The following is a 26,936-nucleotide window of genomic DNA, read 5'->3' as shown; positions in this document are numbered from 1 at the left end:
GCTCCGCCCCCAGGCCCGGGCTCCGCCCCCAGGCCCGGGCTCCGCCCCTCCGTCTGGGGCGGCCTCGCACCGCCTTTCCCGATCCAGCCTGCGCCCACCCAGCGTTGCCCAAGGACGCCTCCAAATCCTGTCTCCCCCCTTCTTCATCTTAAATAAGGATGAAAATACTTTTCTGGAAGGGTTATTCTGGGGCAGAGAACACGTACACAGAGTGTCTAGCCATCCAACAGTGCCTGATAAATGTTAGCTGTTATTTGAAGACAGACTCGTCTTTTCTGTGCGTATCTTTAAAACCCCTTTTTCTCAAGTAAGTGGTGACTTTCAGTAATGGAGGGGAAGAGGACCTGAGCTGCCGTCTAGTTCCCTTTAAAGAGGAGGAAGTTGAGGCCAGGACAGGGCAGGGGCTCGTCGGGAGCACACACCCAGCCTAAAGGAGCCGAACTGTGCACTGTGGTTCGTCAGGATTGGTATCGGCTCTTTCATCTGGAATTTAACACAGTTGTCTTCCTCCTTCTTTGTGGCTGCTTAAATTCTGTGATTGCTGGCTAAAAATAGCCACAAATTGCAGTTCTTGATCCTTGGAGTCCTTTCTCTGGGGACCCGCAAATTTTAAGAATGGGCTGAATGCCCTGTTCCTGGATAAAGCGACTTTATCTTGGCGGGTCGTTACCAGGTTTTGCCAAGAAAGCCCTCTCAAAGTCCAGTTTCTACTTTATCTAATTGAAAACGATTTTTAAAGGAATATATTGCATTTATTTTAATGACTACAAAAATAGATTCATGGCATATTCCAGACTCTGGAGGTAGAAGTTGTTTTGTTTTGAAACTTTGCTTTGAGTCTTTGGACTGCAAGATCTGTTTTTTGTATTTCTGAAACAGAGCCACCTGATGTTGTTGCATTCATAAGAGCAATAAAATAGCACAAAACCCTAAGTAGGTGAAAAGATGAGTTATTTCTGTGCTTACATTTTATAAAGTATTGGTTTTGTGAATGTTTGTCCTGGCAATAAAAAAACGGTTTTAAAATAGAACCAGGGGATAAGATTAATAAAGCTCCAGGACATTGAAAAATGATGGCTGGCTCTTAAAGGACTATGTTTTAAGTTAAAAATGACTCATTTAATTCTCTCTTTTTTGTATAGCTTTTGCCAGATACAGTCTGAACCAAATTTGAGTCATATAATCAAGGGGGAAATGTTTTATTTTTAAAACTGGAGGATAGTAGAAGCTGATTTAGCTACAGATGAATTTGAAACAAGTGATATAGGGAGCAGGGGAAGAGTATTTTACTTAATGTGACCAGAAGGCAAAGGTTTTCTCCTTCATGATGGTGTCCTCAAAGGTCAGGATGGTCACAGCTATTCTTCAAAACCTTCCACCGGTCTTGTAACAATCACTTACTTAAAACTAAGTGAAATGCCATCTGTCTTGGTATTTTGAGATCTCTTAAAGGACAGGAAAGGTTCAGGATTTTATTATTAGTAAGCCAGGATCTTCAGTTAGTTGCTTCAACTGAAAGTCACTGAAGAAGTGATTTGAGGTGGTGTTACTGTATGGTTTATTTTTTTCCTTAACGATGTTTCTGTTGTCACACTCGGTCTGTGGGTAGGAGGACGTGATTGGTGGCAGGCACATACACCCTGCCGGGCACCCGAAGGCTGGAGGCTGGTGCCGGAGACAGAGCTGCCTGCTGTGGCGAGGCTGAGCAGTGTTCTTGTGCTGCCCTGGTTTGCAGGCCTCCGTTTCACTGATTAAGGACAAACGTCTCAGTTGAACACACAGGTGGGGATGGTGGGTTTGGCCTGTCAGAGGGAGGTAAAGAGGCACGGATGTGTGATCTTGCAGAGAAGGTACTCCTGGTGGGTAGCCCTGAAGCCCACCATAGGGGTTTATGTCACCAGCCCACCTTAGGTCCACACCATCAGCTGTGGTTCCCTCCAGGGCTGCATCTCTGTGAAATGCCCATCTTCCCCGTAGGCCGAGCAAAAAGTGGGCCCCCACACTTGATCAAATCTTTAATGGTTGTTAAACTGAGCGGGTAGAGCTGGCCCCCTCCCAGGCACTCCTACCCCCCACCTTGCCTGGACAAGGACTCTGTCTCCCCACCCCCACCCCCACGCCCAGCCACAGGGCCTGCCACTGCATTGAGGCCGATTTAGGAGTAGCTCGTTTGGTAGGTAGCTGGGGTCCTCTCATGCAGGTGGCTGTCTCTCAGGAGCACCTGGGAGGGTAGTGCTCCCACCCCCTTCTCCAGAACCTGCCTGGGTTTCTGTCAGGGTTAGCTGCCAAGATGTGGCTCCATGTTCCAGCTGGCAGGGCCCAAGCTGAAGTGAATAAATCACCCTTTCCTCTCCAGGAAGGGGTTCCATTTTGTTAAAACTCAGGTCCTAAGTTAGAGGCCTTAAAAATCCCTTTCTGTGCCCCTTTTCTAAATGTTCTTCTGAGAATTAGAGAATCGCAGTTCGTTGGCAAATGCTTTAGAGGGCTGCATTCATACGTCCTCCCCTCCTTGTAGCTGGCAGACTAGCCTTTTTCTGGCCAGGGGTGTAAGGCGTTCTGTAGAACTCTTTGAAAAGCATTCCCACATAGGCCACTGACTGGCCCTTCCAGAACATCAGCACTGACACCTGGGAGTCTGCCCTCATTACCACCCAGCCCTTCTCCAGTGCAGCCGCTGCCTTGTCTCCAGATGACTCAGCACCAGTCCTGTTTCATACAGATAATCTGCTACCCTCTGATTCTCAGAAATCCAGAATGTACCAGATATCCCTTTATTTTCTCTCTGCAAACCTAATTTCCTAATTCCCACCTCTGAGCGTCGCTCTGGGTTGGCTGAAGGAGTCTCTGTGCATGTGTAGGGTGCCTCCCCTTCCCCCACAGCAGGTCGTGCCATGATTCCAGGGGACAGCCAGAGACAGCACATTAGCATGGGGGCCCGATGCTTGTTGGCTGAGTGTCCACACAGGGAGGTGTCCGTATCGCTCTAGCCCATACCCCCCAACACACAGATCCCCCCCAGAGGACCTCTGCCCTCTGGGCACTGTCCACGAGGGGGCCAGACCTAAAGCTCCAGGGCCAGAGACCTTAATCGAGGTTGCTCGGAGATACACGGAAGCATACTGGAGTATATCGCACATGGAGGCAGGGTTTTCTTCCCCTGTTTTGCTCACTGCTACGGACCCACTTCCTAGGATAGCACCTGGCACGTAGGAGGGCTTGTGTGCTGAGTGAACGGATGAGTGAATGGGGGGATTGGTCATCGAGAATGGTAAAGCAGGAGGTTCTATGAGAGACTTGGGAAGATAGTAATATATTTGGGGATATATCATATATATAAAATATTAATATATTTTTCCAGCAGAAAAGGTGTGGTGTAGTCCCACTGGGTAGTTAGAGGGATGTTGAAAGGTGGTTATTTACAAAGGCTAGTAATGGTGGATGTGACTCCGCCTGGGCCAAAAAGGGCACGGGAGAGGAAAGTTCCAGGAAGCAGGAAGGAGCGAGACTATCCAGAGAGGGCCACCTCGAGAGGAGCTGTGACCTTCAGTTAAGGGCCAATAGCGGCCCAAGGTGACTGGAGGGAGGGAGCCAGGAGACTAAGTAACCCAGCTTACCCCCTTGCCTTCCTTCAGGCTCCCACTGGGGCTCCTCACTGGTGAGCCCCATTGGAAGCTGGAGAGCAAGAGAGTGCAAGGCTTGATGGGCCATGGTAGTCACTGAACCCTCAGCTGGAAGCATTGTGTTGAAACACAGTTACTTGAAGGACCGAACATTCTTGTTTTGCAAAAATCACTGCTCATCCTCCATTGAGTAGAGCTCCTCTTACTTTGTTGTACTCAGGCGAATAATCTTCCAAAAGCCATTGCTGCCGCTCACACCTTTCTACTGAAGCATCCTGATGATGAAATGATGAAGAGAAACATGGCGTATTACAAGAGCTTGCCTGATGCCGAGGACTACATTAAGGACTTGGAAACCAAGTCATTCGAGGTATATTTGGGTTTTTACACAGCAAGGTAGCTGCAGTGTGAGTGGCTAAAGAAGCGGATCTTGATGAACAGCTATTGACATCTAAGGACCTCTAATGGTTTTTGATGGCATTGATGAATATTATGACAATGGAAAAGATTGACTTTTTAGCACAAAGTTGACCCATTTGAGAATGAGATTTTATATTCTATGATGCACTTAAAGCCACGTTTCCTTTAAATGCTGTATTTTAGAAATAAGGTCATTTTGGGGTGCCTGGGTGGCTCAGTCGGTTAAGTGTCCGACTCTAGATTTCTGCTCAGATCATGATCTCAGGGTCGTGAGAGCAAGCCTCATGTCAGGCTCCTCGCTCAGTGGGGAGTCTGCTTGGGATGCTCTCTTTCTCTCCCTCTGCCCCCCTCCACTCCTGCTCTCCCTCCCTCTCTAAAATAAATAAATATATATTTTTTAAAGAAATAAGGTCATTTGATCATTTAGTTTAAAGATAGAGGAATAAATACATGTCTTGGAGATCATCCAGAAATGACCAAGAATATAAGAAACAGGAGCATAAGTTTCCATTTCTGATGAAACTAGAAGACACATCTTTTTATACACACACACACACACACACACACACACACACACACCCCATATGTATTGAGGTGGAAAGGGAATCGAGGAGCTTGGAGGACTGACTTGACAGATTAGAGGCTACTACTGAAATCTAGGCATCTTGAAGGGGAGTCTGAAGGGAATGAATGAGGAAGACTAACTCCTTTGAGCACTTACTGTTGTCCAGATCTATCGAGTTTGGATGCCAGGGGCATGGGTACCAAGGAAGGGTTAGCGTAGGGTTGAAAACAGCAGGATGTGCTGAAAGTATCCAAGGACTGACTTTAGGGTTACCTGTCGTGTGACCAGACTGCAAACACACTTTGTCATTGGTGGTGACCCTCAAATATAGGCTGCAGAGTCTCTATTCTGGTGGCCCTTCAGTTTTCCAGGGAAGAATTCTCCAGCCTTTTGCAGGACTAGTGAAGTGTCATGCTTGTCTGCCTGTGTCTGAGAGCCAGTCTGGGGAGAGGGGTGGGGGCCTCATAGCTGAATCAGAGACTTTACCTGCTTCTTGGTTCTTAGCCTCATGCCTCAACTCTCGATCTGCAATGCCTGATCCCTGACCCTACAGCCTTTATAGATAGAGTCTCTAGAATAAATCACCAGTCTCTGGTGAGGAGCGGCTTTGGGAGGTGGGACCCCTTGGGTGCACAGGTGGGTGGGCCTCCAACAGCCCCGTTCAGACTTTCAGCCCTGCCTTCTGTTGTGGGCCTGGCACCAGTCTCTGTGGTCGCCAGTGCCTGCAAATGCCAACACGTGTGTGATGTAGTGCAGTGCGTAGTGGGGGAGGGAGGTCGCTTCGCCCCAGACCCTCCTCTGTGATAATTTGGCTTTCTGTCCTTCCAAAAGTCGGAACGTCTTGTCCGCTGCTGGCTCCTTTTCCATTCTCCCGTGAAAAGGATTTCTGCCTGTGGTTTTCACTGGGCTTGGGGAGCAGAGCCGAGTGCTCGTGGTCAGTGCGCTGTGCCTCACTCCTTCCCTCTTTGGAGTCCTGCCGGGTGTGGTGGGGCTGCCCGGCTGTGTGCCCAGGGCCACCCCCGCCATGCCTGGCTTTCTTCTTGCTGCCGCCGCCCTGCCACCCCTGCAGAGCCAGCTGCCTGGCGTTGCTGCTCGTGTTCCCAGCCTCTAGGCAAGTGGTTCAGTTCTCTGCCTGCCTGATTTCCAGCGGATGCTGCCTGCTCAGGAGGTTTAGGGGAGATCACCCTCTCTCCCTGACACCTTAAGCTTGGTGAAGAGTTCTGGTCTGAGGGGTGGTCCTTAGACACCCCCATTCTGGAGCAGCTGAACAGAAGCTCTAAATGGAGTGTGCCACGCTTATTTCCGGGCCTGTCCTGGACCCTCCACGAGAGCAGGGTCGTGCATGTGCCCAAGATCTCTACTTATTTCTTGTGAGACCAAGCAGCTTCCTCAGCCTTCGTTATCTCTCTTTTATCTGGTCCAGTCAACAGGCAGCAGAAATTTCTTGAAGTTCCACTATCCAGTGCATGGCCACCCCCCTAGTGACTAGTACTAATGCTTGGCATTCCTATTTTATACTTAACTGTTGGGGGCAGTGTATCTGGCACTGCTCTAAAGCTTGTATCTTTTCTCTGCTTCAATGTTAAAGATCAGCTTTATTGAGGTAGAACTTATTTAAAATTTATTTACCAGTTTTAAGTATATAATTCGATGAGTTTTGGTAAAGGTATGCGAGTGTGTAACCACCACCATAGTCACAACATAGAATATTTTCATCTCGGGGCACCTGGGTGGCTCAGTCATTAAGCGTCTGCCTTCGGCTCAGGTCATGATCCCAAGGTCCTGGGATCGAGCCCCGCATCGGGCTCCCTGCTCCGTGAGAGGCCTGCTTCTCCCTCTCCCACTCCCCCTGCTTGTGTTCTCTCTCTTGCTGTGTCTCTCTCTGTCAAATAAATAAATAAAATCTTTAAAAAAAAAAAAAAAAGAATATTTTCATTTCCCCTTTCCAGTCAAGCATTTGTCCCAACCCCTGACCTTCGGAGGCCACTGCCCTGATTTCTGTCACTCTAGTTTTTCTTTTTTTCTTGATTTGAATTTGATTTTATTATCAAGCACCTCCTACTTTTTGAATTAAATTAAATAAGAAGCATGCCATTGTACATAGGATAGAAAAAGCTAGATATAAGTCAGTTCCTGGCCGGCCTCATCTTTAATTAAGGGTTGGCGTGGTTTTCTTGGGATGCATGAGACTGTAACTCCACGGTGGTCTGACTCCTTTTGGTTGGACGGCCCGCCTCCTTCACATCTGGGAGCTTCACCCGCCTCTTCTCGCTTTCCAGAGCCTGTTCATCCGGGCGGTGCGGGCCTACAACGGCGAGAACTGGAGGACGTCCGTCACGGACATGGAGCTGGCCCTTCCCGATTTCTTCAAAGCCTTTTACGAGTGTCTCGCAGCCTGCGAGGGCTCCAGGGAGATCAAGGACTTCAAGGATTTCTATCTTTCCATCGCAGGTTGGTGGCGGGCAGTATTCCACACGTGAATGGGAAAGCTGCCCTGTGGCATCCACATGCCTTCCTGGTGGCTTGAGTGACTCTGAGGAACTTTTTTTTTTTAAGATTTTATTTCTATATTTGACACACAGAGAGAGCAAGCGAGAGAGCACAAGTAGGCAGAGTGGTAGATAGAGGGAGAGGGAGAAGCAGACTCCCCACTGAGCGGGGAGCCCGATGGGGAACTCGATCCCAGAACCCTGGGATCATGACCTGAGCCGAAGGCAGACGCTCAATGGACTGAGCCACCCAGGCGCCCCTCCGAGGAACTTTTGAGCTTCAATGTGAATGGTGGCTGGGGAGGTAATATGTAACCCACACGTCCAGCCTTTGGTTTAGTAGGGGTTTCTGGAAAAATACCTGAGTACAGTGTTCAATCAAGCACAGGTCTGGAAAGGGGGTCTAGCAGATCAGCCCTGCCCGGTTACAGATCCCCCACAGGCTTTTGGAAAAATAAAAATGGGCCCAAGAGCGACTCATGACTCACGTTATATAAAATGTTTCTAGTTGAGCCACCCTTAAGAGTGCAGTCCAGTGGCATATAATACATGCACACTGATGTACAGCCACCCCTGCTGTCCATCTCCACCACGCATCATTTCATCTTCCCAAACGGGTGTTCTGTACCCATTAAACACCAGCTCCCCATCCTCTGCCCACAGCCCCTGACAGCCACCACACTGCTTTCTGTCTCTGTGAATTGGACTACCCCGTGTACCTTGGATACGTAGAATCCTGTAGCATTTGTCCTTTTGTGACTGGCTTATTTCACTTAGCATAACATCTTCCAGCCTCAGAAATAATGTAGCAGTTTGGCTGTCTTTTAAATCTCTTTTAACTGGTAGGTTCTTCCTCTATGTCTATTTTGCCCCCGTGGCTATTGAAAAAAAAACCAGATCATTCGCCCTGTAGAGATTCCCATAGTCTGGATTTTGCTGACTGTATCCCCTTGGTCCTCTGTTCTCTGTATTTCTTATAACTTGGTAGCTGGATGTAGAGGCTTGATCAGGCTCAGGTTTGATTTTCTTTTTTTGCGGAAGTTGGGGCACAAGCCAGCTTCCTAGTTGGTGCTAGTTCTCGTGTCAGGAGGCACCGGATGTCTGGTTGTCTCTCTCTTTGTAATGTTGGCAGCTGCTGGTGCTCATGCTGGCCCTCACGTAGTGCCTGTTAGCCAGTGTACCTCTGCTGGTGAGAGGTCATTCCTTCCAGCATCCCTTCTTGCCTATAATGTCAGGAAGTACTCCTTACACTCAGACTGAAGGAGGGGGACAAAAGGGTGCTTGCTTGGAACTGCAGTGTTTTGACTATAGGTAAAAGACAGTTACTAGAAAAAGTAACATTTACTATGCTCTAACTAGATGCCAGGCCCTGTTCTATGCTCTTTATGGGTATTATCTCGAGTTTGCAACCCTATGAGAAAGGTACTAGCATTCTCCCCATTTTACAGCTGGGAAAGCTGAGGCCTAGAGAGGTTAAGTACTCTGCTTGTTATCCTTGGGGGAAGGGTTGGGATTTGAACCCAGGCAGTTTTGACTGGAGTCTTACCTCTTAACCCCAGTGAAATAGTCTCACCTCACCTACATTGCACTTAATCTCGAACTTTATTTCATTTTTGAATAGGTAACATGTATGCACATAGTATAAATTGTGAAAGACACAAAAGGATAGACTGTAAAAAATGAGTCTTCTGTATAGTCAGGGTCTTGACTGGAGATAGATGGCCGACATACATGAGGATACCTCAAGATGGATTTATTTATAGAAATGTGGGTGAAGGTGAACCCCAGGGGGGCAAACTGATACCCTGGAGCTACTAGTAGCTGAGTTATTATCTCCTAGGCTGAAGGGGAGGAAGGAGTTACAGGCAGTTAGAAGGAAGTCTTGCTTCTATCCACATCTCTTCTACCCATTCCACTCACCCCAAAGGTAACCATTTTTATTAGCTTCTGGCTTATACCTCTAAAAGGTTTTTTTTTCCCTACAAAAATAAGCAAAGATCACTTTATCTTTGATCTACCTAAGGTATATCTCTATAACTATATCTTTATATGTAGATAGATAGACAACTGAGAAATTTTTTTTGTTTTAAATTTTATTTTAAAATAATTTTTTATTTTTAGTTTTTATTTTAATTGTTTATTTTTAAGTAATTCCAAGCCTGTAGAGAAGTAGCAAGAGTAGTACAAAGAACTCTCATAAACTCTTTAGCCAAATTCACCAGGTTTTCACACTGATTGTGTCTCATTTACTTCATCATTCTCTCTGGATGTGTGTGTATAATTATTTTTATTTCAGAACCACTTGAGAGTACGTTGCATACATCATGACCCTTTACCCCATAATACTTCAGTATATTTCCTAAGAATAACAATATTCTTTAAAACTCCACAATACAGTTACTAAATTCAGGCAACTTAATATTGAGACAATACTTTTTTATACAATCTATAGTTTATATTACAATTTTCTCCATTATTCCAATAATGTCCTCTAGGAGCTTTTTCTTTCCTGGTGAAGTGCAGTCCAATATCATGTTTCCTATTTATTTGTCATTTTTCTTCAGTGTTCTTTAATCTGGAACAGTTCCTTGGCCTTTCTTTTTATGCCACTGATTTTTTTTTTTAAGCTATTGATATATTTTTTAAGAAATATAGGCTAGGGGCGCTCGGGTGGCTCTGTCCGTTAAGCGTCTGCCTTCAGCTCAGGTCGTGATCCCAGGGTCCTGGGATCGAGCCCCGCATCGGGCTCCCTGCTTAGCGGGGAGTCTACTTCTCCCTCTCCCTCTGCCTGCCACTCTCCCTGCTTATGCTCGCGCTCACTTGCTCTCTCTATCTCTGTCAAATAAATAAATAAAATCTTTAAAGAATATATAAGAATACAGGCCAGTCACTTTATAGAATATTCCTCAATTTGGGTTCCTATTACATTCAGGTTGTGCACTTTTGGCTGGAACACTACGGAAGTATGCTTCTCGGGGTATCCCATCCAGATGCGTGTGGTGTCTGTTTGCCCCTTACTGGTGATGTTGACTTGTAAGCATTTGGTTAAGGTCATTTCCAGTTTCCAGCTTCTCAGCAATACTATTTTTCCTTTTTTTTTTTTAAGACTTATTTATTTATTTGAGAGAGTGAGAATGAGAGAGAGAGAGAGTACATCAGAGAGGGGAGGTTTAGAGGGAGAAACATGCTCCTCGCCGAGCAGGGAGCCCAATGTGGGACTCAATCCAGGGACTCCGGGATCATGACCTGAGCCGAAGGCAGTCGCCTAACCAATTGAGCCACCCAGGCACCCTATTTTTCCTTTTGATATTAATAAATAATTTGGGAAAAGATACTTCAAGATGAGGACAATTTGCTCTTCATCAGACTGTCTCTACCCTCTCCCCAACTACCACACACATACCAGTTTAGTGTGTATTGAAAATTCTTGCCTGATTCTTTTTTCTCTATAAAGGTCATATATGTATATATGTATGTCTATTTTTCTGTTTGCTTTTTTCACACTGAATAGGTACCATATTTTATACACTGTTCTGTTCTTTGCTTTTTCCACTTAGCAGTATATCCTAACTAGCACATAGAGAGAGTCATTCTTTTTTGTTGTTGCTGACTACTCTACTGAGGGGTGGGGGAATGATGCACCACAGTTTATTCAACTATCTGATGGACGTTTGGTTTGTGCCAATCTTTTGCTATTACATGTAATACTGCAATGGGGAACTTTAGGCATTTTCTTTTCTTTTTTTTTTTTGCTAAGTGTGGAGGTATGTTTTCAGAATCAACATAAGTGGGATTAATAGTTCAAAGAGTAAATGTCTCTGCAAATTATTTAGTATTTTAAGTTACCATTTTGTATTCCTAGAAAAAATGTGTGAGAATGCCTGTCCCCCCCAGTCTTGCCAACAAAACGTGTACCATCATCATGGAGTCTTTTGCCGCTAGCTGCCTGAAGGGACAAAAGGGAGGGGGCTGAGGATCATGTGGAGGATTTTAGGGACCAGTCCTTAAAGTGGTAGAAGTAGCATTCATTAGTTGTTGCAGTCCACATTTCAATGGCACAACCAGTCATATGGCCCCAACCCAACTGCAAGGGAGGCTGGGAAATGTAGTCTTTGACGTCTTTATCTGTTAACATATTTAGGTCTACCTATTCTCTTTTAAAGGCTCTATAGAGGGGTGCCTGGGTGGCTCAGTCGGTTAAGTGTCTGCCTTTGGCTCAGGTCATGATCCCGGGGTCCTGGGATCGAGTCCCGCAGCGGGCTCCCTGCTCCTTGGGGAGTGTGCTTCTCCCTCTGCCCCCCCGCCCATCTCTCATGAATAAATAAATAAAATCTTAAAAAAAAATAAATAATTCTGTTTGTTTGTATATACCATAATTGATTAATCACTATCGTATTGATTGGCATTCAGGTTATTTCCAACTCTGTTTGTTGTTGCAAACAATGCTTATGTGTGCCCATGTCTAAAGAAAATTTCCTAGAAGTAGACTGCTGGGCCAGAGGATGTGTGCATTTTAACCTTTGATGCATTTTGCCAAATGGCTCTCCAAAAAATGTGTTCCTGTTTTGCTTCTACCAACAGACTATGAGAGTGAAAGTTTCACCATTTTCTCCCTAACACTGGGTGTTACCAAATTTTTAAAATTTTCCCAATTTAAATGACAGATGGGAGCTACACTTGTGGTGAGCACAGCGTAATGTATAGACTTGTTGAATCACTATGTTGTACACCTGAAACTAACATAACATGTGTGTCAACCCTACTTCAACAAAACAGGGTTTTTTTTGTTTGTTTGTTTGTTTGTTTTTGTTTTTTTTTTTTTTGCCCCCTTAGCAGTTTAAAATATTTTAGGTGGGATTGTGTTCCTTCATTACAAATGAGGCTTAACATCTTTTCACAATGTTTATTAGCCATTTTTACAGTTTCTTTTCCGTGACCATCCTTTGGCCATTTTATATTGGGTGTTTGTCTTTTTCTTACGGATTTTTTTTTTTAAGATTTTATTTATTTATTTGAAAGAGAGAGACACAGCGAGAGAGGGAACACAAGCAGGGGGAGTGGGAGAGGGAGAAGCCGGCTTCCCGCGGAGCAGGGAGCCCAATGCAGGGCTCGATCCCAGGACCCTGGGATCATGACCTGAGCCTAAGGCAGATGCGTAACGACTGAGCCACCCAGGTGCCCTTTCTTATAGATTTTAAGGAACTTTGTATATTAAGGGTTTTTGCCCTTTATCATAAGTGTTGCAAGTATTTTACCTTTATCATCTTTACCTTTTACCTGGATTGTTGAGGGAGGCAGAAGCGGTACTGAGAAGCTGATGGATGCACTGCTCTGAGAATTTGTGTGTCTTCTTTCAGATCATTACGTAGAGGTCTTGGAATGCAAACTACAGTGTGAAAAGAACCTCACCCCGGTTATAGGAGGCTATCCGGTGGAGAAATTTGTGGCCACCATGTATCATTATTTGCAGTTTGCTTATTACAAATGTAAGTAATTATCTATTACAGATCTTGGGCAAGGTCCTTAGTCCTCCTAAGACTCAGCTTCCCCATCTGTAAAAATCGGGGTAATAACCCTTACCTCTGGTTTTTGAGAGAATTCGTCAAGGTCGCATTGACAGCCCTGGTGCATGCTTTGCACGAAAAGGCAGCAAGTTCTGGTGATTCCGGGCACGGCCCCTGGAGCCAGACTGCCTGGATTTACATTTCAGCTTCATCACTTCCTAACTTCTCTGTGCCTCAGTCTCCTCATCTGTAAATTGGAGATAATTTGTACTTAACCTCATCAGTTGCTACGTGTGGAGTGCTTAGGGTAGTCGTACACTGGCACCTGGCATTATTTCTTCCCTATCATCCGCCTTCCCTTCCAGACTGAGTTTTGTCCCACTTGGTCCTCCTTGGGCCTGAAATTCGAGTTAATCGATCAGAACATCCCAAGGAGTTGAAGGGAAACAAAGAGAAAGAGATTCAGAGTTCAGGCTTCAGAGTCTGTCTTTTTGCCTTTTCCTCCTCTCCCCGTAACTGATGTCATCTGAGTGGGGGTACCGTGGTGGTGACACGCACAGGAGGATCCTTCCCGCTAGGGGGCGGGTGCCCTCGGGATCAGGGATGTGCTTGCTGTCAAGAGTGACCGGTGACCTTGGCTCCCACAGTCCCCCTTCCCCACTGTGGCTGTTTTATTCTTTGTTGAGTTCCTTCTTCTTGCAACAACCACCTCCTGTCCTCTGCAGGATGCCTGCTGAAGGTTGAAAAAGGGACAAAAAAGAAGAAAATTTTCTTCTATATGTATATACATATATTTTTATTTTTATTTATTTATTATTTTTTTTAAAGATTTTATTTATTTGACAGAGACAGTGAGAGAGGGAACACAAGCAGGGGGAGTGGGAGAGGGAGAAGCAGGCTTCCCGCCGAGCAGGGAGCCCGATGTGGGGCTCGATCCCAGGACCCTGAGATCATGACCTGAGCCGAAGGCAGTCGCTTAACCAACTGAACCACCCAGGTGTCCCTATACATATATTTTTAATTTTTAATTTTGCTAATCAGGATTGTTCCTGAGAAGGCTCTGGAACAGTCATTTACCGCAGAGCTTTGTGAGTAAGGGAACTTGCCTCTTTCAGCAGTGAACCTGCTATCATGACAGCCTGAATCTCACCTAAGGATGCGATGAGATATCCTGAAATGTCCCGTAGTTGGGACATTTCTGAGATCAACAGGAGGGTGAGGTGTGTCTTCAACAGGTGTCCTTCCCTGTGCACAGAGGGCAGGGATGAAGTTTTATTTGCCGCTATAATCCTGGCACTAGCTGTTTGGTAAAGGATTATTTAGCATAGAGGACAAGAGTCTTATTCTTTTTTTCTTTTTCTTAGAGAGATTGAGAGTGAGCTGGGGGTGGGACAGAGGGAGAGAGAGAATCCCAAGCAGGCTGCATGCTTAGCACGCAGCCTGACATGGGGTTCAATCCTACTACCCCAAGATCATGACCTGAGCCAAAATCAAGTCAGATGCCCAACTGACTAAGCCACCCAGGCGCCCCAAGTCTTATTCTATATAATCTAGGAACACGCTTTCACATAAGACGCACTAAGCTCACAGTGGGTTCCCAGCAAATACTTACTTGGCTGCGTTTTAATGCCATGGGGACAGTTATTCTACTAGGCAGTTTTTGCTTATGAAGAGCCCTCTTTTTTAGTGTAAGTGATTGATTAGTGCTTTGTTACAAAAAGACTTGTAATATAGGCTTGTCACAGCAAACCGAACATCTCAGAGATGTACAGAGAAACACCCAAAGCAAACCACCCATTCCCATCTCCCCTCCTCCCCCAAATCCCTCTGTTAACTGTTTGCTTATATTCATCCACACTTGGAAGAGCCCTGCTTTAATGAGAATTATGGAAAGTTATGTACATTTTATTTTATTTTTTAAAGATTTTATTTATTTGAGAGAGAGAGAGAACATGAGCAGGATGAGGGACAAAGGGAGAAGCAGACTCTCCGCTGAGCAGGGAGTCTGACGTGGGGCTGGATCCCAGGACTCCAGGATCATGACCTGAGCCAAAGGCAGATGCTTAATCAACTGAGCCACCCAGGTGCCCCAAGTTATGTACATTTAAAAAACTTATTCTGGAAAAAAAAGCAACCTTATTCTGGAAATTTAAAAGTGTACATTAGAGAGGATGATATAATGAACTGTAGTATGCCCATCACCCACTTGAATTTTGATCAACACTTTGCCAATCTTGGATTCACAGTTTAAAAGTTTTCTGCTGGGGCGCCTGGGTGGCTCAGTCATTAAGCATCTGCCTTCGGCTCAGGTCATGATCCCGGGGTCCTGGGATCGAGCCCCGCATCGGGCTCCCTTTGCTCAATGGGGAGTCTGCTTCTCCCTCTCCCGCTGTCCCTCCCCCTGCTCATTCTCTCTCTCTCTCAAATAAATAAACAGAATCTTTTAAAAAAGGAAATAAAAGTTTTCTGTGGATGAAAACATAAGCTGGTGTTGTAGTTGTTTTTTGATAAGCTACTGTTTTTATTTCATTTTCACAAAAACCTGCGTTGGCACCTTCCTGAGCTAGGCCCTGAGTTGGACTCTGAAACGTGGGGAAGAATCCAGCAGGTGTTCCGGCCCTCTGAGCGGGGCTTGGCTGTGCTGCACAGAGCCAGGAGACTAGGAGTTTCGAAGTGTTGCAGATACATGCAGGCCCCTCGGGCAGCGCACTGGTCCTTGGAGTCCTTGCATGCTCTGAAAGTCGCCGTGCGTATCAGGGACTGTGGCAGTGACTTACAGACACCAGTAGACCAGAACCTCTAGCTCTGCTGGTTGCTTCACGGGAATCTTTGCTTTCTGGGTTTATAGGTAAACAGTATGAGTAAGATGTACTTCTTGAAATTAGCTTCTTGAAAGTCAGCCTGTTGCGAACTTTTTTGAGATTATCTACCACACTGAATTTTTTGAGGGAAGGTGTTATTTATGCTTGAACCCCAGCCCCGTAGGCCTTCAAATAAGTACCTTTCCCTTCCTTGTAGACTTTGTGAATAATCTGTGCCCTGAAGCGCTCGGTTTTTAAGGTTGTTGTTACAGGAGACAGCCACTGGGTGGCACAATTTATTCATACCCACGTTTTGGCTACTCCGCCAACCAGCGCTTTAGCAAAGGTAGTGGGTTGAAAATTGGAGCATAATGTGCCAGGATAAATACACAGGGGCTTGTGGCTTATCACCTCTTTCCCCTTGCCGCTCCCCCCCCAGCCCCCAAATAAATCCCAACCCTGCAGATCTCCTGTGCTGAAGGTGCTGTGATAGGTGGGGCAACTCTGAGGAGGGATGCTAGAGGTGGGAACCCCAGTTTCCAGGAGGTGTCAACACCAGGTGACTTCAGATCTCTTCCAGCCCAGAAGGCCCACCATCCTTTGGGTCTTCTAGGTTTAGGGTAGCTGTAGGAGGGCTGCCTGGATGTGGGGGTTGTGGTGCCATCCAGATGGGACGCAGGCACATCCTCCCTACCTCCCTCAGCCCCAGGAAAGTCCAGGGGACCCAGCTTTCCCAGCTCAGGTCAGTGGAGCCTGAACTGGAATATAGTAGACATTTCTGGAAAGGCAGATTCTGCCTAATGAGGAACTTCCATGTTTCAAAACCGCTCCCCAGGCTGCCGTGGAGACCCAGTCTGTGACCTGCCCACCCAGGGATAATTCTGGCTGGTCACAGGCTTTGCCAAGGAGGGGCTGTGGAGAAGGGGCTTGCCCATGGATATTTTCTTTAGGAAGCCGTTGCTGCTGAGGGGGATTTCAGGGCACGGTTGGCTGATTTCCTGTGCCTCTTTTATCCCCGGCCTCAGTGAACGACCTGAAGAACGCAGCCCCGTGTGCAGTCAGCTACCTGCTCTTTGACCACGACGACAAGGTCATGCGGCAGAACCTGGTGTACTACCAATACCACAGGGACAAGTGGGGCCTCTCGGACGAGCATTTCCAGCCCAGACCAGTAGGTGGCGGGGCACGGGACGTCACGTGTGCGGGCCTCCTCTTCTCACTTTAGGGGACTGCTTTGCACCCTACAGGAAAAAGTTATTACAGAAATGAAGGGGAACTCCTTTTTTTTTTTTTTTTAACATTTTACTGCTCTATTCTGATTCCTAAATCAGTAAAAACAACCAAACATTACAAAAATGTTTTACTTAGAAAGTGAAATTCCCTCAAAACCCCATACTTTTCTTTACCCCCTGCCTTATCGCTGTGCGTTTGTTTGCTCATACATACGGCATGTATTTATTTTTACCGAAACAGGGTCACACTTTACCTGCTGTTGTGCAACTTGCTTTGTCTTTCCAACAATTCATCATGAACGTTTTCCATGTCACACTCCTACAGCTACTTATTTTTTAACACCTCCAAGATAGATTCGTTTATGGATGGACCATCATTTAGTTCACTTGACGGACAAGCTCAGCTTTGCATGTGTTTGTTTTCAGGGAACTCTAGGGATTATATATTACTTTTTTTTTTTTTAAGATTTTATTTATTTATTTGAGAGAGACCATGAGAGAGAGAGAGCACGAGAGTGGGGTGAGGGGCAGAAGGAGAAGCAGACTCCCCACTGAGCAGGGAGCCCAATGCGGGACTCGATCCCAGGACTCCAGGATCATGACCTGAGCCGAAGGCAGACGCCCAACTGACTGAGCCACCCAGGCGCCTGGGATTATATATTACTTTTAAAAGATCTTTTCTAGTTGGTCTTTGCCCTTAACTTGTATTTTCATTGAGATTTTTGTATGCTGTCCCAGTTTGCCATGCACACCTCACTCCCCTGCCAACACACAGAAACACACACACACAATCTCTCTCTCTCTGTCTCTCTCACTCACTTGGGGTTGGCCACTCTTTTTTAATTGAGGTATGTTTCATATACAGTAAAATTCATGCTTTTAAGATGTACAATTTAGTGGTTTCCAGTAGACTCACAGAGTTGTACAACCATGACCACTGTCCAATTTTAAACATTTTCATCACCCCCAAAAGAAATCCATACTCTGTCTCCCCCTCCTCCCAGTTCTGACATCAAAGGGTTGGTCATAGAAACTGTTCTGTGTTTGTGTCTGAACAGGAAGCAGTTCAGTTCTTTAACGTGACTACACTCCAGAAAGAGCTGTATGACTTTGCGAAGGAAAATATAATGGATGATGATGAGGTAAGTTTTCATGTTTAGCACACGCCTGGCTAAGAGAAAATATTACTCACATCTTTGCAGAAATCACTGGAAGGCCAAGTCATCCCTGAAACAGAAGGGAACCTTGAGAAATACGGTTTCTATGGGCGTTTTAATGAAAGAGCACTGGAGGGGGGAACACAGCTTTCTAGGAAACCCAGGTCATAGCACCACATTTCCTGACAGTGACTATGGAGGAACCCACCATAGGAGCCATCCAGTGATCATTTTTTACCTTTAGAAAAACGCAGTGCATTTTCAATGACTCAGCGCTCCGAACACACTTGGAAAGCCTCATCCCAGTTTTTCTGGGATATAATTATTATCTCTTTTCTTCTTTTTCTTTTTGTAAATTCAGTCCTTGCTGTGAGTCATTTTATCGTTCTCTGAGATTGCTTGAAATTCCTGATTCTCACTCAGCTGTCTCCTTTTTTTTTTTTTTTTAAGTTTTTATTTAAGTAATCTCTACCCCCAGCGTGGGGTTTAAACTCATGACCCTCGAGATCAAGGGTCACATGCTCCACTGACCGAGCCAGCTGGGTGCCCCTCAGCTGACTCCTTTTTTTGACAAAGATTCCACTGGTGATGGATGAGTCATTTTGGGGTGGGGCAGCCTAGTCACAGAAAAGCCCTCATTATGGGGGTATTTAGAGAGATGTGTTTGAAACAAACCAGAAAATGCTTCTGTGGCCTCTGGGGACTTGTCAGCTTTTGGAGCTTGCTCTGGCCTGACCCCTCACTTCATAGATGAAGAGCCTGGGGGACAGGAAAGTTCGATGAGCTGCTAGGCCAGACCCAGAGGCCCCGAGCTTCCAGGTCTTCTCTTTCCATTGCCCTGGTTTTTGGTGAAGCACTTTTAAATAAGATATGATCATGGAATTTGGGGGTAGACCCCCACTAGCAGGTACTGAATGGGGGTAGACCCATCACTAGCAGGCACTGAATTCCCCAGAGCTCCAGTTTTCCATCTATAAAATGGGACTAATAATGTTGACTTCACAGGGTTGGGAAAATGAAGTACTATGCTGCATGTGGAAATGCTTTATAGACTAGGAAGTGATCATTGTGTTGTGAGTCTTAGGTTGGGTTAAGAAGCAGAGCCTGACATAAGGTCACAAGGATGCTGCAAAGGAAGGAGTGCTGGCTAGAATACAAGCAAGGCTGGCTGCTCTAGTTTGGAAAGTGGAGAAAAATATATTTAGAAAAAGGAAGAGTTCAGTTTCTAATGATCCAGAGCAAGCCGCTCTTGATATTTTGATATAGATACTTCCAATGTTTTCTATACATTTCTTTTTTTTTTTTTCAAAGATTTTATTTATTTATTTGAGAGAGAGAGAATGAGAGACAGAGAGCATGAGAGGGAGGAGGGTCAGAGGGAGAAGCAGACTCCCCGCCGAGCAGGTAGCCTGATGCGGGACTCGATCCCGGGACTCCAGGATCATGACCTGAGCCGAAGGCAGTCGCTTAACCAACTGAGCCACCCAGGCGCCCCTTTCTATACATTTCTAATATATATTCATAATAAACCCAACTGTAATAGATATCATGGCTTTCCATTTAGCATTGTAATATGAGAAGTTGCCCTTGTGATGTTTTCCTAGAACAGCTTTATTGAAATATTACTCACACACCATAAATACTCCTTTTTAAAGTACACAATCTAGTGGTTTTTAGTATATGTGCAAAGTTGTACATCCATCCCTAAGAATTTTAGGGTGTTTTCATCACCCCAAAAAGAAATCCCAAACCTGTTAGTAGTCATTCCCCATTCCTTCTCCTCTGCCCACCCCTCCCCCACATCTGTCCCCAGCCCCTGACAACCACTAATCTACTTTCTGTCTCTATGGATTTGCCTGTTCTGGACATTTCATATAAATGGAATCTTATGGTAGGTGGTCTTTTGCGATTGGCTTCTTTCACTGAGCATAATGTTTTCAAGGTTCAGCCATGTTGTCATATATATTCTGTTACAATGTAAAATTCCTTTTTTTTTTTTTTTTAAGATTTTATTTATTTATTTGACAGAGAGAGACACAGTGAGATAGGGAACACAAGCAGAGGGAGTGGGAGAAGGAGAAGCAGGCTTCCTGCTGAGCAGGGAGCCCGATGCAGGGCTTGATCCCAGGACTCCAGGATCATGACCTGAGCCGAAGGCAGACGCTTAACGACTGAGCCACCCAGGCACCCCTAAAATTCCTTTTTATTGCTAAATAATATTGCACTGCATGGATATACCATATTTTGGTCACCTGTTCCTCTGTTGATGGACATTTGTACTGGGTTGTTCCCACTTTTTTTTTTTTTTTAATTTTATTTATTTATTTGACAGAGAGACACAGCAAGAGAGGGAACACAAGCAGGGGAAGTGGGAGAGGGAGAAGCAGACTTCCCGCAGAGCAGGGAGCCCGATGCGGGGCTCTATCCCAGGACCCGGGGATCATGACCTGAGCTGAAGGCAGATGCTTAATGACTGAGCCACCCAGGCGCCCCTGGGTTGTTTCCACTTTTTGACTATTTTGAATAATGATGCTATGAACATTTGTGTACATGTTTTTGTTTGGACCAAAGTTTTTAATTGTCTTATGTACCAGGAGTATATATGTAGAAGTGGAATTTTTGGGTCAGATGATAGCTCTGTGGTTAACTTGAGGAATTCCCAGACTGTTTTCCAAAGTGGCTGCACCATTTTACATTCCCACCAGCAATGTATGAAATTTCCAACTTGCCACATCTTTGTCAGCACTGCCTAGTGTTTGTCTTTTTTATTATAGCCATTCTAGTGGGTGTGAAATAGTATTTCATTGCGGTTTTGATTTTAATTTCCCTAATGACTAATGATGTTGAGCATTTTTTCCTATGCTTATTAAGCCATTTGTGTATCTTCTTTACAGAGAGGTCTAGTCTATTCAAATTCTTTGTCCATTTTTTAATTGGGTTACTTGTCTTTTTATTGTTGAATTGTGAGTGTTCTTTATATATTCTGGTTATAAGTCCTCCGTCAGATATATGAATTGCAAATATTTTCTTGCAATCTGTGGGTTGTCTTTCATTTTCTTAATGGTGACTTGAAGCATAAACGTTTTAAATTTTGATGAGATCCAGTGTGTTTGGTTGAAACTACATCATCTTGAAATTGAAAGTATGAGTCTTCCAACTTCATTCTTCTTCTAGGTTGTTTTGGCTATTCTGGGTCCCTTGTATTTCCATATGAATTATAGGATCAGCTTGCCAATTTCTTTTCTTTTTTTTTTTAGATTTTATTTATTTATTTGACAGAGAGAGAGAGCATGCACAAGCAGGCGGAGCGGCAGGGAGAGGGAGAGGAAGAAGCAGGCTCCCCGCAGAGCAGGGAGCCCGATGTGGGGCTCGATCCCAGAACCCTGGTATCATGACCTGAGCCAAAGGCAGATGCTTAACCGACTGAGCCACCCAGGTTGCCCCAGCTTGCCAATTTCTGCAAAAGGCCCCTGGATTTTTGATAGGAATTGTGCTAAATCTGAAGATCCTTTAGATAGTATTGACATCTTAACAGTATTAAGTCTTCTGATCCATTAACATGGGATATCTTTCTACTTCTGGAGGTCTTCTTTAATTTCCTTCAATAATGTTTTCTTAAATTTCGTTATTCTTGATGCTGTTGCAAGTGGAATTTTTTCTCATTTTTATTTTCAATTGTTCATTGCTAGTATATAGAAATACACAATTGATTTTTGTATAATGATACTGCAATTCTGCAAATTTGTTGAACTTGTTATTATTATTCTAATAGTTGTGTGTGTGTGTGTGTGTGTGTGTATTGCTTAGGCGTTTTTATATGCAAGATCTTGTTATCTATGAGTAGATGTGATTTTACTTCTCTTCCAATCTGGGTGACTTTTATTTTTCTTTGCTAATTGCCCTGACTAAAATCTCCAGTAAAATGTCACATAGAAATGGAGAGAGTGAACATCCTTGTTTTGTTCCCAATCTTCAAAGAGAAACATTCTGTGTTAGCATTAAGAAAGTTGCTAGCTGTGAGGTTTTTTTTTGTTTTTTTTTTTGTAGGTGCCCTTTGTCAGGTTGAGAAAGTTCCCCTTCTATTCCTAGTTTGTCTAATGTCTTTATCATGAAGTGGTGTTGAATTTTGTCATTTGCTTTCTGCATCTATTGAGAAGATGTTGTGGTTTTTGTTAACCTTGTTAGTTAATGTTTATTATAAATATGACTTTTTGATGACTAATATTCCATGGTATAGATTTTTTTTTCTTAATAAGTAAGTTTTAAAAATCTCTTTTCTCCCCCTCCCCTTTTTTAAAAAATTTTTTATTGTTATGTTAATCCCCATACATTACATCATTAGTTTTAGATGTAGTGTTCCATGATTCATTGTTTGTGCATAACACCCAGTGCTCCATGCAGAATGTGCCCTCCTCAATACCCATCACCAGGCTAACCCAACCTCCCAACCCCCTCCCCTCTAGAACCCTCAGTTTGCTTTTCAGAGTCCATCGTCTCTCATGGTTCGTCTCCCCCTCCGATTTCCCCCCCTTCATTCTTCCCCTCCTGCTATCTTTTTTTTTTCTTAACATGTATTGCATTATTTGTTTCAGAGGTACAGATCTGAGATTCAACAGTCTTGCACAATTCACAGCACTTGCCAGAGCACATACCCTCCCCAGTGTCTATCATCCAGTCACCGCATCCCTCCCACCCACCCTCCACTCCAGCAACCCTCAGTTTGTTTCCTGAGATTAAGAATTCCTCATATCAGTGAGGTCATGTGATACATGTCTTTCTATGTTTGACTTATTTCGCTCAGTGTAATACCCTCCAGTTCCATCCATGTCGTTGCAAATGGCAAGATCTCATTCCTTTTGATGGCTGCATAATATTCCATTGTGTATATATACCACATCCTCTTTATCCATTCATCTGTCGATGGACATCTTGGCTCTTTCCACAGTTTGGCTATTGTGAACATTGCTGCTATAAACATCGGGGTGCACGTACCCTTTCGGGTCCCTACTTTTGTATCTTTGGGGTAAATACCCAGTAGTGCAATTGCTGGGTCATAGGGTAGCTCTATTTTCAACTTTTTGAGGAACCTCCATACTGTTTTCCAGGGTGGCTGTACCAGCTTGCATTCCCACCAACAGTGTAGGAGGGTTCCCCTTTCTCCGCATCCCCATCAACATCTGTCATTTCCTGACTTGTTAATTTTAGCCATTCTGACTGGTGTGAGGTGGTATCTCATTGAGATTTTGATTTGGATTTCCCTGATGCCGAGCGATATTGAGCACTTTTTCATGTGTCTGTTGGCCATTTGGATGTCTTCTTTGGAAAAATGTCTGTTCATGTCTTCTGCCCATTTCTTGATTGGATTCTTTGTTCTTTGGGTGTTGAGTTTGATGAGTTCTTTATAGATTTTGGATACTAGCCCTTTATCTGATATGTCATTTGCAAATATCTTCTTCCATTCTGTCGGTTGTCTTTTGGTTTTGTTGACTGTTTCCTTTGCTTTGCAAAAGCTTTTTATCTTGATGAAGTCCCAATAGTTCATTTTTGCCCTTGCTTCCCTTGCCTTTGGCGATGTTTCTAGGAAGAAGTTGCTGCAGCTGAGGTCGAAGAGGTTGCTGCCTGTGTTCTCCTTTAGGATTTTGATGGACTCCTGTCTCACATTGAGGTCTTTCAACCATTTGGAGTCTATTTTTGTGTGTGGTGTAAGGAAATGGTCCAGTTGCATTCTTCTGCATGTGGCTGTCCAATTTTCCCAACACCATTTGTTGAAGAGACTGTCTTTTCTCCATGGGACATTCTGTCCTGCTTTGTTGAAGATTAGTTGACCATAGAGTTGAGGGTCCATTTCTGGGCTCTCTATTCTGTTCCATTGATCTAGGTGTCTGTTTTTGTGCCAGTACCATACTGTCTTGATGATGACAGCTTTGTAATAGAGCTTGAAGTCCGGAACTGTGATGCTGCCAGCTTTGCTTTTCTTTTTCAACATTCCTCTGGCTATTCGGGGTCTTTTCTGGTTCCATACAAATTTTAGGATTATTTGTTCCATTTCTATGAAAAAAGTGGATGGTATTTTGATGGGGATTGCATTGAATGTGTAGATTGCTCTAGGTAGCATTGACATCTTCACAGTATTTGTTCTTCTGATCCATGAGCATGGAACATTTTTCCATTTCTTTGTGTCTTCCTCAATTTCTTTCATGAGTATTTTATAGTTTTCTGAGTACAGATCCTTTGCCTCTTTGGTTAGATTTATTCCTAGGTATCTTATGGTTTTGGGTGCAATTGTAAATGGGATCGACTCCTTAATTTCTCTTTCTTCTGTCTTGTTGCTGGTGTGTAGGAATGCCACTGACTTCTGTGCATTGATTTTATATCCTGCCACTTTACTGAATTCCTGTGAGTTCTCGCAGTTTTGGGGTGGAGTCTTGGGGTTTTCCACATAAAGTATCATATCATCTACAAAGAGTGAGAGTTTGACTTCTTTGCCAATTTGGATACCTTTTATTTCTTTTTGTTGTCTGATTGCCGTGGCTAGGACTTCCAATACTGTGTTGAATAGCAGTGGTGACAGTGGACATCCCTGCCGCGTTCCTGACCTTAGGGAGAAAGCTCTCAGTTTTTCCCCATTGAGAATGATATTCGCTGTAGGTTTTTCATAGATGGCTTTTATGATATTGAGGTATGTACCCTCTATGCCTATACTCTGAAGAGTTTTGATCAAGAAAGGATGCTGTACTTTGTCAAATGCTTTTTCTGCATCTATTGAGAGGATCATATGATTCTTGTTCTTTCTTTTGTTAATGTATTGTATCACGTTGATTGATTTGTGGATGTTGAACCAATCTTGCAGCCCAGGGATCAATCCCACTTGGTCGTGGTGAATAATCCTTTTAATGTACTGTTAGATCCTATTGGCTAGTATTTTGGTGAGAATTTTTGCATCCATGTTCATCAGGGATATTGGTCTGTAATTTTCCTTTTTGATGGGGTCTTTGTCTGGTTTTGGGATCAAGGTAATGGTGGCCTCATAAAACGAGTTTGGAAGTTTTCCTTCCATTTCTATTTTTTGGAACAGTTTCAGAAGAATAGGTATTAATTATCCTTTAAATGTTTGGTAGAATTCCCCTGGGAAGCCATCTGGCCCTGGGCTCTTGTTTTTTGGGAGATTTCTGATGACTGCTTCAATTTCCTTAGTTGTTATAGGTCTGTTCAGGTTTTCTATTTCTTTCTGGTTCAGTTTTGGTATTTGATACATCTCTAGGAATGCATCCATTTCTTCCAGGTTATCTAATTTGCGGCATAGAGTTGCTCATAATATGTTCTTAGAATTGTTTGTATTTCTTTGGTGTTGGCTGTGATCTCTCCTCTTTCATTCATGATTTTGTTGATTTGGGTCATTTCTCTTTTCTTTTTGATAAGTCTGGCCAGGGGTTCATCAATGTTGTTAATTCTTTCAAAGAACCAGCTCCTAGTTTTGTTGATCTGTTCCACTGTTCTTTTAGTTTCTATTTCATTTATTTCTGCTCTGATCTTTATTATTTCTCTTCTCCTGCTGGGTTTATTTGCTGTTCTTTCTCCAGCTCCTTTAGGTGTAGGGTTAGGTTGTGTACTTGAGACCTTTCTTGTTTCTTGAGAAAGGCTTGTATTGCTATATACTTTCCTCTTAGGACTGCCTTTGCTGCATCCCAAAGATTTTGATCAGTTGTGTTTTCATTTTCATTGGTTTCCATGAATTTTTTTAATTCTTCTTTAATTTCCTGGTTGACCCATTCATTCTTCAGTAGGATGCTCTTTAGCCTCCATGTATTTGAGTTCTTTCGACTTTCCTCTTGTGATTGAGTTCTAGTTTCAAAGCATTGTGGTCTGAAAATAGGCAGGGAATGATCCCAATCTTTTGGTACTGGTTGAGACCTGATTTATGATCTAGGATGTGATTGATTCTGGAGAATGTTCCATGGGCACTAGAGAAGAATGTGTCTTCCGTTGCTTTGGGATGAAATGTTCTGAATATGTCTGTGAAGTCCATTTGGTTCAGTGTGTCATTTAAAGTCTTTATTTCCTTGTTGATCTTTTGCTTAGATGATCTGTCCATTTCAGTGAGGGAGGTGTTAAAGTCCCCCACTATTATTGTATTGTTGTCGATGTGTTTCTTTGCTTTTGTTATTAATTGGCTTATATAATTGGCTGCTCCCATGTTAGGGGCATAGATATTTACAATTGTTAGATCTTCTTGTTGGATAGACCCTTTAAGTAGGATATAGTGTCCTTCCTCATCTCTTATTACAGTCTTTGGTTTAAAATCTAATTTGTCTGATATAAGGATTGCCACCCCAGCTTTCTTTTGGTGTCCATTAGCATGGTCAGTGGTTTTCCACCCCCTCACTTTAAATCTGGGGGTGTCTTTGGTTCTAAAATGAGTCTCTTGCAGACAGCATATTGATGGGTCTTGTTTTTTAATCCAATCTGATAGCCTGTGTCTTTTGATTGGGGCATTTAGCCCATTTACATTCAGGGTAACTATTGAAGGGTAGGAATTTAGTGCCATTGTATTGCCTGTAAGGTGACTGTTACTGTATATTGTCTGTGTTCCTTTCTGGTCTATGTTACTTTTAGGCTCTCTCTTTGCTCAGAGGACCCCTTTCAAGATTTCTTGTAGGGCTGGTTTCGTGTTTGCAAATTCCTTTAGTTTTTGTTTGTCCTGGAAGCTTTTTTCTCTCTTTCTATTTTCAGTGACAGCCTAACTGGGTATAGTATTCTTGGCTGAATATTTTTCTCATTTAGTATATCCTGAGTCTCTGAGTCTCTGAGACTCGTAAGTTTTACTATTAGATGTCGGGGTGTTGACCTATTTTTATTGATTTTGAGAGGGGTTCTCTGTGCTTCCTGGATTTTGATGCCTGTTTCCTTCCCCAAATTAGGGAAGTTCTCTGCTATAATTTGCTCCATTATACCTTCTGCCCCTCTCTCTCTTTCTTCTTCTTCTGGGATCCCAATTATTCTAATGTTGTTTCGTCTTATGGTATCGCCTATCTCTCGAATTCTGCCCTCGTGATCCAGTAGTTGTTTATCTCTCTTTTTCTCAGCTTCTTGATTTTCCATCATTTGGTCTTATATATCACTGATTCTCTCTTCTGCCTCATTTATCCTA

At 43.9% G+C, this 26,936-nt stretch overlaps 1 protein-coding gene across 2 annotated transcripts in view; it reads left to right on the top strand.

The window, feature by feature from the left end:
• Positions 1 to 26,936, top strand: part of CRTAP (cartilage associated protein) — a 35,676-nt gene that overhangs the window by 694 nt on the left and 8,046 nt on the right. The window contains exons 2-6 of one of the 2 annotated variants that reach the window (XM_034991591.1): positions 3,841 to 3,990; positions 6,885 to 7,056; positions 12,452 to 12,580; positions 16,425 to 16,570; positions 17,690 to 17,773. In XM_034991591.1, the coding sequence (XP_034847482.1) occupies positions 3,841 to 3,990; positions 6,885 to 7,056; positions 12,452 to 12,580; positions 16,425 to 16,570; positions 17,690 to 17,773 (681 nt within the window). The remainder of the gene's footprint in view (positions 1 to 3,840; positions 3,991 to 6,884; positions 7,057 to 12,451; positions 12,581 to 16,424; positions 16,571 to 17,689; positions 17,774 to 26,936) is intronic. The other variant, XM_034991600.1, reaches the window with a different exon arrangement.

This window comes from Mirounga leonina, unplaced genomic scaffold (genome assembly GCF_011800145.1).
Source record: "Mirounga leonina isolate KUSES-001 unplaced genomic scaffold, KU_Mleo_1.0 Mir_115, whole genome shotgun sequence".
Taxonomy (NCBI): domain Eukaryota; kingdom Metazoa; phylum Chordata; class Mammalia; order Carnivora; family Phocidae; genus Mirounga; species Mirounga leonina.
This window is presented reverse-complemented; position numbering and strand designations above follow the sequence as displayed.